A 14,691-nucleotide genomic window follows, 5' to 3' on the forward strand; every position below is an offset into this window, starting at 1 on the left:
CAACAGCCAGGGCAAACAAATCATTGGGCGCAGGCAATTGTTTGACGCTTCGGCAGACGTCTCCTCCAAATCTGATAAGCTTCGTTAAACGACAAACTATCGCCAATTACACCATCTTTTTATGTTTTGCTTTTTATTTTCTGGCAGACGCCTACCGGCGCCCGGGAGAGCTGGGAACCGACGAATAAATCCAATTTTGACACAAGTGTGCAATTGACTTGATATTTGCTACTTTCGCCGACGAATCGCTGAGTGGTTGAAGAGCAGTGTTCGGTGGCACCGTTAATGAAATTGAAAGCGAGTGAAGCACAGGCAATTGTGACAAACTCATTGCAGAGTGTTTCGTTTGCAATGGTGCAGGGGTCGTCAGAAGAGCGTCCGGTTGTCTAAAACAATGCAAGATTCGAGATACACAGTAGTCGACTTTTACTACGACAGCTAATGTCCATTTTGATGATTTTTTCAAAAGATTTTAGTTACGTATTCAACTTAACTTCTTTTATTTTATTGGGTTATGTTTGTGTCCTTGGAGAAAATGAAACGAGTGAACGAGTGATAGCCATAGAAGGTGGTGTATCTCAAAGATTCAAATGCCTGACAAACCCTGTGTAAAACAAAGGCTCAGTTCGGGAGGTAGTTTGACCTTCTTGTGCATGCCATTTCTATTTGCGACTTTGATCAGCGATTCTAACATTGAGCGATTTTTCGCTCAGGACTTGCTATAAAAGTGCGAAGAATATGTCTACTTTACAGCAAGGAGTTTGTCTTTCATTTCTGAATTCGCAAACGGACTGACCTCATCGAACTGTGTGAAGAGATTCTTGTGCTTTTTCGAGCGTGTTTTTATTACTTTTAGGATGAGATTCCATCCGACAGCATGCGATGTTCTTTATCTTAATTAACCATCCCCCTAGCATACATCTCCACAGTCCCATCGTCCCCATCACCAACTGTCTTCGCGAGAAGCGCATCATTTCTCGACACAATTACACCATGGTGGTACAGCGAATGAAATTCCGAATCGACGGATGAGCGATATTGGTGAACACTCCCGGCAGACCGTTCCCACACTCGATGGCGCCCCACGACACGATGCCGTACTGCACTCCACCCTGTGCCGCCGGTCCACCGCTATCCCCATTGCAAGCATCCTTCCCGACACCGCCGGCACAAATCATGCTGCAACGAGAGAGCGATGTGCGCTGTGATAAGAATGTTACGATTAGATAAGACGCGCTCTGCCTCGCACGCACTCTGCCGTTATGTAGCCGGTCCAACTCTGGTTGCAAATCTCCCGCGAAACAACATCCAGCCGGACCATCTGCAAGTTCTCGACGACCTTGCCTCTGTATGCCAGATGACCCCATCCCGTCACCGTAACGGGCGTCCCGATCGACCACTCGTCCGTCGATGGCAATGAAATGGCGACCCTTCCCGGACCCGCCACCATAGGCGTTCGGACGCGAATCGTGGCCACATCCCACTGGAACTCCACCGCATCGTACTGCCCGTGCAAATGGTAATAGAACACCGCATGCAGCGATCCTCCCGACGACTGGGTGGTGCTCCCGGCACGGACTGAAATCTGACGGGGAAAGGACATAAGGACACATGGCACAGATCCGCCGGATGGACGTTCGCCTGACACTACTGACTTCATTGTTTTTGGGATACCAATCCAGACAGTGGGCAGCCGTCAGTACCCACGAGTGCGATATGATGGATCCTCCGCAGATGTGATTATTGAAATACCGTAGCGAAACCTGATAAGGAACGTCCTCGATAGTTGTCTTGCTTCCGCCAACGATGCGCGCTCCTCTGTAACCGTCTCCAGGGTTAGCTTCTTGGCTTCCCCGTGAAAGCGAATGTGGAACCCGATTTACTCTCGCGAGGACCGCCTCGAGTGGAAGGGGCGCTGCAACAGGAGGACCGAACGGTAAAGCAGAAAGTCAAACACACTCGCCACAAGCACTAGGGCATGGCATGGGCAAACGCGCTCACTCAAACTCACAATAGGCGAAAATTGAATCTGCGCAACAGATGGCAAAGACCACCGCCACTTGAAGACTTCCGACGATGCGTCGCATTCTGAGCCACTGGGAGCCGGGGGTACGTCGTTGACGTGCTGGAAATGGTCACTACCAGCAGGAACGAGGCCACAACGTAATGGTTCCAAGCAGTATCTCCGGAGCACGAATTAGATCTCACTGACGAAACGGTCCAGCGGCAGCAGCAGAAGCTGCTCGGAACGGCGTGGATTAATTGTCTAAACAAATTTCGTCTGCGTGGTTTATCGGTCCGGTCGCGCGGGTGGTTATCTTTATGGATCTCGCCCAAAAGAGTGTCACGTAAAGCATCGTGAGAACACGAGCGAAAATAACGGTTGCAGATTATGAGACGACGCTGCTGTAAGGATGGATCTATTTTGGAGAGCTTTTCTGGGGGTGTTTTTTTTCTGTCTACCCAAGGGAGAGATACACTGTCGCTATCAATGATAGAATCAAACAAACTGTTTATAAGATAGCTCGATAGGTGTTTGTGCTACGCGTTTTGCATACTCATGGGCGATTTTATAATCGAGAGACAAGAGAAGTACCATCAACAGGTTACAAATTCTTAGAATTATTAACAAAAAGAGAGCTTTTGCTACCACCCTTAACAGAACTCTCAAATCACTTTCTCAATCCCAATGTTTGTTAAACCATTTAACCTACCCTAATAGGCAAACATGCGCTACAAATCTACTCACTACATAGTCTACATCTTCTAAGCTCCTGTCTTCCAAATTATACCCTTTACACACCACCACGGCCCAGCGAGCCATTTAACAAACTGGCCTATGTTTGGCTTGCGGTCCATCCGGTGGTTCAGTCGCCCGGGTTAGGAATTAAATTTCTCGCCGCAGTAGATGCGAATCAGCAAACCTTCCGGACCTTCCGATAAAAAGTGCCAACTACACCGTAATGAGATAATTGTGCAATTTTGTGCTCCAATATTTTTACCTTCTCCCCCGGCCACCCCACCTCCCATCACCAAATGCATTCCGAGCCCGGTGCACCAGTCCCGACGTCGATGCAACTTAACACGACCAGCACGACCGAGTTTCTTCCCAGCCGGAGCAGCATGTTGCCTGCTACAGAGCATGCCAATGGTTCTAAAACTCAATTACAGCGCCGTCGTTCAACGATTCTCTCACTCTCTTTCTCTCTCCCTCTCTCTCTATTCCTCTCTATGTAAGAGTGCATATTTTTGCACGAACGGCACGCCGAAGCGACGGATTAGTAGACGTGTAAGCTGCCGGAACGATGGTGCCAGCCATGCCGAGGGAGGCCACGATTCTAAATATGCGCGCTCGTTTGAACCCGGAAACTCTAAGCCTTTCTTAAGTCCTTACAGTCCTCCTGGCCGGTCTGGTGCGGCAGAGTTCACGCTAAACCCTCGCGGCTCGAATCCACCGGCTTTCGACTGTAATGAGGAAAATTTTAATGAAGAAACTAGATGCGTTACGGGAAATTGATGGTAATTAGGCAGGGATAGCAATCAGCGTAACGCTTAGAAAAGGCACACACACACACACACAGACGTTCGGCTCAGCTTGGGAAACGGATTCGGATAAACGGAACCGCTACTCCTGTTACCTTCACTAATAGCAGTCGCTTATGATGCTAACGGCTGATGCGTGAAGATACTGCGTCACGTTTCCTGCTGGCCTACTTCCCAGCCGAGTTCCCTGTCGGCCGTGTGTACGGATGTTTTACGTACATGTGCGAATTTGCGAAAAACTCCACCCTGGCGAGGTCGTGCGTTGTGTGATGGATTTACATGCAGCAGGATGTGTATTTCTAATTGGTCGATAAACTTTGCCTCTAACACACTCAGCCATCCCTGATCCCAGGCTGCAACAACATGTTATTGCAACTACGATAACACGAGTTAGGTTAAACATGTTCTTGGAACTGGCGGCGTTGGAACGATGGCCTTTGAAGGCAGTTTTGTTGTTACATTGATAAGAAAACATGTTACAAACACCGATTGACGATGCGTTATTAACAACTTTACATCACTTAACAGGTTTGATAAACTCCACGGCCGAACTAAACCACAGCCACACAATCTCTTTGTCCACACGCAAGTTAACGAGGCTCTGCTACAATACCTCACAAAACACAATGCTCTTTAACCAGCGTTGAGGGCAAAAAATAACAGCAACAATCAGAAAACCCCAAAAAGACATGCAAAAAAGGGGGGATGTTTTGCTCCGGTTTTGCACCCTCCTGCCGAAAGGACGCATTGTACACCGGTACAGAAGAACAAGCAACGAAAATGAGACGACACAACGACAGAAAAACACGCACAGCACCAGAAAAGCATTAGCTCTGCACCTCTGCCAGTTCGTCCTTGGTGCGGTTTTAAATTAACTTTCCACCGGAGAGAAATGGCCCGAGCAGTGGACGACACTCCATCATCACCTCCGGCCACAAGCCAGCCAGTGTGTTGACAGCCCGCAGACGGACGGATGGGTTAAGCTCGTTGGTGCGGGGGGATTGGGATTGGAGCGAAGCGCAAATCTTACCATCCATCCGGTTAGCCTTTTATTACCCAGCCCAGGCCGGGAGTGTCGCCCAGCGTGTTGGAGAGACGGTGAGCCAGAAGTTAAGAACTCCAGCCAGGACTCACAAAGTGTAGTGCGAAGTAAGCGCAGAAAGCACTTTACGCAATGGAGAAACACTTCTAATGCACGGTCTCGAGGACAGAGAGAGAGAGAGAGAGAGAGAGAGAGAGCACAAGGCTGAGGCAGAACTGCAGCCTTCCGGCTAACTTTACTCTTTCATCTTTCCAAAGTGCCACGGTTTACATCGGCGAACGAGAAGCGAGTCGTCGTTTATTCTAGTGAAAGGAATTACGCTTGGTGCGTTGCAGTTGCTTACCAGCTGAACGCTAGTGTGACGCTTAGTTTGTTGACGCTGGAATAGCCCAAGGACCAACGGACGTGTCGCAAAGTCCGGAAAAAGGTGTAATAGAGAATCCTCCTATTTATCAAAAGCGATGACCAACACAAACTCGGTGCTCCTGGAGAAGGTTTTGTTTTCGGGAAAGATTTCGCCAATCCCCTAGAACTCGCCCGTTAGGATTGAGGATGAGTTATTAACCCTGCCCCAATGGATATCGGGGATTGGGCAACAGAAATAACAAATGACGTTATCAAAAGCACTTACTAGCACACACAAACACACACACCAAAAACGTTCACTCTCTGCTTCTCCCGAATCGTTTGTGTACACTGCACTAAGAAAATTGGCCAAGGTCGATGACTAGGAATTATTAATACCTCTGTCCTAGTTTGGCACTCTATCGTGCTGCTCGGCCGGCAGGAGAAAAATCGACATTTCATCCGGTTTAACTTCGTGACCTGCGGGAGTCCGTCCACACAGCTGGCAGTCTCAAAACATTAGCCGTAATTAGCTTGATTGAAGCGCTGGTCGAATGGTAGTAAAACCCGTTCCGTTCCGTCTCTGCACATCACCGGAAAGATGTCGGAAAAACACACAACATACATATTTTCCCATAAATAATGCGACACGCCGACGACGATGACGACTCCGTTCGGTACTTGCACTCACACGCGGCGCGTGGACACACCCGGGGATGCAGTTGTCGACAGCACATGCTACAAACAATTGCTCGAGAGTGCACGGCATTGGCGATGCACCAGAGCACGCATCATCATGTCACAGCGTCACCGATCGCTAATGAAAATTGTTTGCATCAAACGCACATCGACCGGATAATGACATGGAGCTGGTAATTGTCCGGGAATTACGGGATCTCTCGAGCCTGCGGAACCCTAATGTTTCCGGGACATTCCGGCAAGGTGTCGGCCCAACAGAAACAGCGCCCTCTGCCGGTGCGACCGAACAAAAGTTTAATTGAATTAAATTGATTTAAAATTAAACATAAATTTTCACTCTCTACGCCTGCACCGGAACACACGGTTTGCATATTTGCCCACACGGGTCTGCGAGTGTGCCTGTTTTTGTTGGGCAATGTCCAGAGCGCTGGTGCGTCTGGGTCAGATGGTGATAGCCAGACATATTACCGGTTACCGGAATGGACTACTCGGCCAACCTCCGACGGCCACCGCACAGCCGACGCCGTTTATTGCGAGGACGGACGTCCATGGAAATGACATTTTCAGGAACAGTATCCGAAATTTCACGTCCAGATCATAGGCTGACCGGTGTGCCGGTGTCGGTGACGGTGTACCGGCCAGTTTCTGGTCCTTATGGGGACGATCCTCATCACCCGCAAAACGAATGGCAGCTGGCGAACAACGATGACACAAACGCATGCCACATAACTCTCGCTTCTCTCTCTCTCTCTCACATACACTCTCACTGTCTCCCGTCAGATGTGTGATTCGGAAGTGGCTGTACGGAAGAACGGACGGGGCGGGTCACACATTCTGTCGTTGGCATAAGGTTCGGTTCGGTTCTCGGACTCCCGTTTCTTTTTTGTGTCCCAGCCTCAAACCGTGCACCGATACGTCATCGGAGCAAATCATCAGTCATGGCGAGGGACGCACACTGCGCACGATTGCGGGTATAAGCACCAACGACCTATGCCGGCGACATGGTGATGAATTCTCTTTAATTCCCTCCGCAAACAAGCTGCCTCATTTTCGGAACGCCCGCAGGGCCAGAGACAAGGCAAACCTTGGGGACCAGGTGAAACGCACGTGTACCGAAAGCGAATTCGTGATGTGTGTCTGCTCGAGTTTGAATCAACTGCCCTCCCCATCTCCAACTTGCTCCTCCACCGCTACCGGTGATAAATATTGAGCATTTTGGGCGGAAGGTGCAGATATTTGGCCGAAATGTTAGCCAAGAGTGAGGTAAAAATAGGCACACACTAGTATAATAAGTCATCGGTATGCCTGTATCGCCCCCGAGCTGGAACCGTTTGGAGAGGCATTCTTCCGGTGGACAATATTCGAATCACGTTGACAGTTAAACAATGTTCCTCCATCCCACTCAACCTCATCGTGGCTATTTTTGTCTACCCATTAGATGCATTATTCGGCAAAGTAGTGCTGTAGGTGTCACTTTTTACAAAAATAGCCTTCACTCATAACACTCATCGCGCGTGCTGCTGGGCGTTAAAATGACATGAATTGAGCATAGAAAATTAATCACCATTAGCACGATTTTCATGCCGATTACAGAATCGCTGATTATCGTGCGCTAAAATTTTAATTTCATCCACCATTTTGTTGGGCAACCGCTCGGAAGGGAGAAACCACTTCAAAGCCCAAGTCTCTCGCAACGTGTAATCGATCAACTAAACTGCACACAGCACAGGTCCCTTGCTGAGAGCGACCAAAACCCAAAAAACTATAGTAATGCAGTGGTAAAATTTTAATTGCATCACATAGATCACGTATATGGGTGATGGGTGTGGTGTAGCCTCCCGTGGTGCACATCGCGCGCACATGCAGCTTAAAACATTTCGAACAACTTAACCATCCACCGGACGGGAGGACCTCCATCATCGCCCATCACAAACGCGCGCTTATGACCGGCGAATGCCTTTGATCCTAAACTTTGTCCCACCTCCGACACCCTCCCTTCCTTCGCCGTGTGTGCATCTTTTCCCCAAACCAAGGCAGGAAGAATTCAATTCCTATGCAAACAACACACTGGCTGGCTGGCTGGCTGGCTGGCTGACACGCTTTCGACTCGCGTGTGACAGGACCAGACAGAGAGAAAGCGCAGACAGAGAGAACGCCGGACGGTGGGCCTAGGGTGGACATTTGGTTGGAAAATTTATTGTAGGCCACGTCTTGAATTCTTCTTCTGCTTGATTCTTTCCGCAGCGATTGTCTGTTAGTATCAGACTTCATGCGTTAGAGGCGTCCAACTTCCATTTTGCTTACGGTCTCCGGGACTCTTGATTCAGACCTGCTCGCTCACAGTGCCGAAGATAATCCTTAGCTGCCCCTTAACTCCACTAGCGATCTCCAGGACTTTTACCCGGATTATTAATTTCAGGAGTTTAGGGACCTCATAATTGGCAGGTATTATATACTACGGTCACGATCAGAGGTTTCGCAAATCAGGTACTCAATCTTTGTTCTTGAACCTCAACTCAATCCTACGGGATCAACGTAAGCATTCCCATATCTCCACAAGTGGCCACACGTTCTTTATTCTTAGATTTTCATTTTAAGTAATTTAGACATAATATTTAATCAATATTTCTATTTTGAAGTTTGAGTTTACTTTACGAACGGTGAAGCGTCCATCTAATTGGCCACAGCTGAACCACTGTGCCACTGTTTGATGATGCGCGCGCGTACGTGAGCATTGAACCGTGCCACTAAATTAGTGCATGCCCGGTACGTGTCCACGAGCTAGACAACGCCGTTTGGCATTATACGGTGCTACGGTTCGTTCGCTCGTTCGCGTTTTGTGCTTTCATGTGGTTTTCCAAACAATACGTGCCATACCGTGCTCTCCACCTCTCTCTCTCTCTCTCTCTCTCTCTCTCTCTCTCTCCTTATCTATCCTTCCCATTGGGGAGGAAAATTGTGCCACGTGCAACCATTTTCGCGGCCATACTTTTAGCAGCAGTGATTCGGTCCGGTCACACAACCAAAAGAATTTCCATGCTTTCGTTGGGACGCTTTTGTTACGGTATTTTCATCCCCCAAAAATCACTCTCGTTCACCCTGGGAGGGGGGAGCGAGCAATAAAACCGTGTTTTCTTAAATACCTCAGTCGCAACCGGTCGTTGCACTGGTTGATTATTTTTTAAATACTCGCTCGCTCGCTTTATTTTTGCGGTCCATTAAATCGCCGGTCTCGGTGGACCGTTTATTAACGGAGATCTTTTCGGACGAAATCGTGTCGAATCCTTCATACCTTTCGGTACCGTACTGGTGTTGGTGCGGTTGGGGCGAACGATGCATTTTCCTAACAGGCTCAACTCGTCCAGAGAAGCAGCGTAGGTAGCAGCTGGCCTTGTAAAACTGGGCCCTCTTTACCCGAAGCTCTCTGACACACACAGGCACAAAACCGCGCCATTAGCCGTTCCGTTCGTTGGGAACGGTTTTTCTAGGAACGCTTTTCACACCAACCCGAGTACTGCCGACGCCGCCGCCGACGGGTGGAAATGATGGTGCAGCATGAAATTGATAATCATGATAAATGGGGATTAGGCTTGCAGGCTCTCTGCAGTGGCCATTTAACGCGTGGCGTGTGGTGAGAGAGCAAGCGGCCAAGTGGAAGACAGCAGCTTAGATGATCCTTCCCTGAGCCTTGTACAGCAGTAAATAAAATCTTAAATCCTGCCTCATGTACTGGTGGTGGTTCGGTTCAGCCTGCTGCATGTGTTGTCTTGCCCGTCGGAGCACTCGACATCATACACACCACACGAACACGGTTCTATTTTTGTGGCCATTTTTGCCAGTGTCGACGCTGGTGGAGGACCGAGTTGCAACAATGGCGTCCTGTGTGGGACCGTCCCCGTGGTTTTGCATCTTAAGTTGTCCACTTACGAACACTTTCTAACCCTGCAGAACGCACACACGTCGTCATCGTGCTATCGGGCTCTAATCGGTAGTAATCAGTTAAGTGCTGTGGATTTATTAACCTTATCGTACAATCTCGATCGGAGCACTTGCAGCAACATTAAACTAGGAACAAAATGAACAGAAAACTGAAATGAAAAACAGGAAATGTTCAATAAATTGCTAGATTAAGTCTCGTACTCAACCTTCACGCTTCGAGGAGCATCGTGGGCAGGCGTGTCTGGGAGTTCCGGCGATGTTGTTCCAATTGCTTTAGTGCAACTTTTCCACTGCCCGACCTCACTCAACCAGAGCAACCAAAGGGGCTCGGTGTCGATTATTCGATAAATTTTCTTCAAAAAACCTTCCCCAAACATGGCCGGCCGGTGGACTTGGTGGACCTTTGATTTTTTTTTTTTTGTTAGGTAAGAGGGATCGAATATTCTATGCCAAATGCAATCACCGATGGCCACGGAATACCAAATGAGCCATGGTGCAATATATTCGCATTTCACCAGCCATTAAAAACTTTGCTTCGACGAAGAAGCGCAACAAAAAAAACGGCCCAGGTTAGGTCGAACCTTCTCTTTCCCCTGAGGAGCTCTGGTTCTGCGTATTGTTCTTGTGCTAAGATGGCGCTCATCGGACACACGATCGGGGCGATCTAAATACTTAAGACAAAAAACCACGGACCTTCTCCGGTGCCGCACAGTAAAGGTAAAGTGGAGAAACTAAAACTTTTTGCATGAAAATTGAACTCATTTCGAAGCGTCGGACCTGGGACACTGAGGAACAGAACAGTTCCTGCACCTTCAAAAAAAAGGGGTGGAAATTGAATATCTTGCTCCTGCAGCGTGTAAGGGAAATGGATATTCGTATCACCTGATCATCGTCCCACCCATTCCATTCCCAGCTCTCCATATCACTTCTCCATTCAACCCACAACACGAAGGAAACACGTGGTTCCCCTTTTTCTGCTATCCCAAAAGCTGCAAGCAAAATCACCCAGGAAAATTCTAAGAAGAAGAGACTGAAAAAGCAGTTCTTTCACCGACCGATCCAACAAACGATTCTAACAATTCCTTGCTGATGCTGTGTGTGTGTGTTTGGCTGAGAGAGTGTGTATGTGCACGCCACACCAAAGGCGGAACAGAAAGAATCAAAGGACGGGGAAAAAATTATGCCGGAAGTTCGAGTAAATATATGACCATTCTGGCACGTCGTCGTCGTCGGCGGTGGCGGCGTTCGCTTTTTCCAACACATAAAAGAAAAATACTTCGCACTAGGAAGGGGGGTGGAAAATCTAGATGAATGCTAGCCATTTTCTCTCCATACCCTGTGTTTTTCTCCCGCAAAAGGAGTAGTAAAAGCTCTACCCCGTACCCATCCACCCCTTCTTCTTTCCCTTGGTCCCCTGCTGGGGGACCCCTCCACAACTCGTATGCATCAAAAGAAAATCCTTCCTATTTATTATGTCAACTTGTACAGTGAATACGAAATTAGTTCTCGTGTCCCGAGTTTTTCCTGGCCAAGCTCCAGGGGAAAATGAGAAAAAATCTGCTCCCTCGTGTGAGCTCCATTTTCCCAAAGCTCCGTTCAATACGGTCGCCCTTGTTTTGGCCATAGTCAAACACATATCGATTGTCCGACACCGAACGTGTGTGTGTGGTGACCACGTGCGGATATAATGTGAGGATGATTGGAAAAGCATATCATTTATCCTTTAATTGACCTGTGGCATCCGGGGTGAAAGATATGTTTGAATCTTAACCGGAATTATGTATCGGATTAAGCGTCGACGCGCACGCACGAAACGAAACCATACATATATCCGGCTTAACAAAAGACCTCGGCATTCGCTCCCTGCAGGAAAATTGATTTCCCAATTTCTTTGTCAACCCATCCCAACCCCTGATTGCATGCATGCAAATACACATTAAGAAGAAGCAGACCATCATCACACACACTCGCACAGACGCTCGTCAATTGAAAAATCCACAGCGAAATGGTGCGTGTCGCGTCACGGAGCTTTAAATAGCGCTACCCAAAATTCCAAATTTCGATTCCGACAAAGTCCAACCGAATTGATTACCCGATCGTTCCTCTTGTGTGCTCTCTCTCTCTCCCTCCCTCTCTTTCTCTCTTTCTCGACACGGAATGCTAAATTGCCTCAACGTTCAACGGTACAACTGGCGCTGCGTGAAAAAAAACTGCTCATTTTCCTGGTGAAATTAAACCGTTATTTTCATTCATAGCCAAACGACGACGAACACAAGAAAAAGGGGCCACACCGCACGAAATGACGCACAAGAAACACATGCCATATTGAATGGAATTAATTAAACGCGCAACACAACATGCAAATTAGCCAGTAACGCGCCGGGGGACGACGAAACGGAACGAACGGAACGGAATAGTTGAACGACGAACCATCTCTTCAGCAAAACAGACAATTCATCCGGAATGGGCCAATCAAAGCTGGCGGTAAAAGATTCAAGCAAAAAACGGAACAGCAAAACTACATAAAAATGCGGGCGCGTTTTTCGACCTTTTTCCCCCGATCGGATAAATCGTCCAACAAAGGGAACACGCATTTGATTTTCAGTTCCATTTAAAAAAACAGCACCGGGGTTGAATGTAAATGCTGGTGAAGCGCCTCATTCGTGTCACCTGAGGTGGTGACTCACTCCCCACCCCTTCCAGATGCCACTTAACGGCCAGCGTGCGTTTATTGCTCGCAGTGAAAGAGAATTTCATTAAGGACCCGTTGTAAAGTGGCACGTTTTTGTTCTATGCGCCATTTCGCCGGACAGCGTCAGATGTCCCAGGTTAATGGTTGATTGTTGTGCAGACGCACGTCAGAAACAACAGGACCGGCCAACGGCCCATGTGGTGCCACGTGCCACATCCCCGAACAATGCAGGTTTCCCAACACTTTCTCAAACACCGCGCCACCCGAGCGCTTTGTATGCAATTGAGTGCATTGACCGTTGCATCCTTTCAAGCAGCGGAACATTGTCCGCGATTGAGTGCGAATGGACCCGGTGTGTTGTGAAAAGGGCCACGTGGCGAGCGAATATTGTTCATTTCTCTTTTGGCGCACAATCGCAACGGAATGGCTCAGCCCAACACTTCAATTGGAGTGGTAATTGTTATTATGTTTCCAGGAATGCTGCAATCGACTGCAAAACAATACGTCCCTCAAACAGATAAACAAACACACGATAAAAACGTGACGATCGTGCGAACCGTAAACCAACGCTCACTCAACCTTCCTTTGTCGCTTCCTATTTGAACTACAGAATTGCATACATTTAGGCGCTTACCTTTCCTTCGATGACATTTCAACATACGCCACCACCCAATAGGTTTAAAGCATTAGATGCTACTCGGCCTGCACACATCAAGGGATGAATTTCCTGGACCTTTCAAGAGATCGTGGCTTGGAAAGTGTCAAAAACGACACCCCTCTTTTCGAACCCGTGGTTTAAGCGCATCTGCTTCTAGGATTGCATAACTTTAGGCGTAGCGTTTGATACGCATCTTTTAAACAGTTTTCCAGAATTTGATACATTTTCTCTAAATCCGTATTAGCCTTCTGGTTTGTATAACTATCCTTCTGCTTCAAACTGAACAGTGTTCTCCAGCGTTCTTACAATTTCCTACCACAGTCAGAAATATTATTCACCTCTGAGGCACTGAGCAAAATCATTATTAGCGCATCAATTGTTCCTTCCTGCCACCTTCTCCTTATCAGCTGACAGCTGCAGAGCCGATAAATTGTGAGCTGCTTCTTTGCCAAATCTTCCCGCTATGGTCCCTCCTAGGAGTGAAACTCATTTTATAATCGTTCATAGCAGGTGCTTCCGAAATTCCGCAAACGAACAACGCAAAACGACCGGTTGCGAAAAGCTGAACGGAAACCCAGACCGGACCGCACCGGTCGGACATGAGCGGAATGTGTCGTTATTAATACTTAAACTTTATCCCGATCGACATATTTGACCGCACCAGACACACCAGACCCTTCGGGGCAGCTGATTCCCTTCCCTGCTGACATCTTTCTTTTTGCAAATTTTTACCCTTGCTCGAATGGCCGGCCGGCTGGTTGGCTGGATCCAAGTGGAAAAAGAATTGGCAACGAGCGAAGCCGAGTTTCACACCATTAAAAGCACTTAGTCAAAATCAATTGAGCAGTGTACTTCGCCCCACCGAAGTGGCTCTTTATCATTTTGTCGGAAAATTAATTGAAACTATAGATCACTGAGCAGTGGCACGACGGCTCCCAACCCATACGGAAAATGGTCCCTCACGTTGGCCACAACCACAGTTCGGTTAGAGAGAAAGGGGCTCGCCTTTCCTAAAGCCCTCGCATGTAATCGCCAACAGGTTATGGGGACCTCTGGTTATCGATGTTATCGCCTATCGAACCATCCATTGATCGTACTGCCGAACGCTATCTCACATCTGCAGACACTGCTTAATCGCTCCAACTCTCTGCACTCAGCTCAACCCTACGTCGGAAGGTGAATTTTTATGCAATTCTCCACAGTTGGGTTCTACAAATTTATGAGCCTTCGTATGAACTTCATAATCGATGCCTCTTTACCTTGCATAAAGCATTGCCACTCACTCCCTTGCATCATCGGGAGAACAACCATACGCACTCGTTCTAGCATATCTCGTTGTCAAATATGCCGATCTTACTTCGAGCGAATGGTTTGCCCCAACAAAGGGAGGGGATTCCTAATGAAAAACGTTCTCCGGATGCCAAAACAGAAACACAACAGACATTCCACCGATAAGCGGATGAGAGATTTCCTGGCCCCAATCCTTCCGCGCACTGCGTTCGTTCGTTCGTTTGATTCGTTTTGTTATTTTTACCCCCTCTAGCTCTGATTCTGACGAAAAGCTGTTGTGGTTTTACTGGGAGTGAAGTTTCGTTCCGTTTGCCGTTCACTTTGCCGCTTTAACATCCCCTCATGAACCACTGACGCTTCCTACTAGGCTGAGCCGGGGATGTTCAAAAAATTTATGGGAAATAATTAAAAATTTATAGCACCACAACGACTAGCCCGGCCCCGTTGTTTATGAAGGCTGAAGGGAAAATACTTCACATTCCG

At 48.0% G+C, this 14,691-nt stretch overlaps 1 protein-coding gene across 1 annotated transcript; it reads right to left on the reverse strand.

Annotated features, from left to right (window-relative positions):
- Nucleotides 1-499: 499 nt before the first annotated feature.
- LOC118503611 (trypsin delta-like) lies at nt 500-2,241 on the reverse strand. Its single transcript, XM_036037086.1, has 4 exons — nt 2,012-2,241; nt 1,656-1,915; nt 1,254-1,585; nt 500-1,179 (listed from the first exon to the last, which is right to left on the reverse strand). The coding sequence occupies exons 1-4, from the start codon at nt 2,085-2,087 to the stop codon at nt 987-989; spliced, it is 861 nt and encodes a 286-aa protein (XP_035892979.1). The 5' UTR covers nt 2,088-2,241; the 3' UTR covers nt 500-986.
- Between the last annotated feature and the right edge of the window lie 12,450 nt (nt 2,242-14,691).

Source organism: Anopheles stephensi, chromosome 2 (assembly GCF_013141755.1).
Source record: "Anopheles stephensi strain Indian chromosome 2, UCI_ANSTEP_V1.0, whole genome shotgun sequence".
In the NCBI taxonomy this organism is placed as follows: domain Eukaryota; kingdom Metazoa; phylum Arthropoda; class Insecta; order Diptera; family Culicidae; genus Anopheles; species Anopheles stephensi.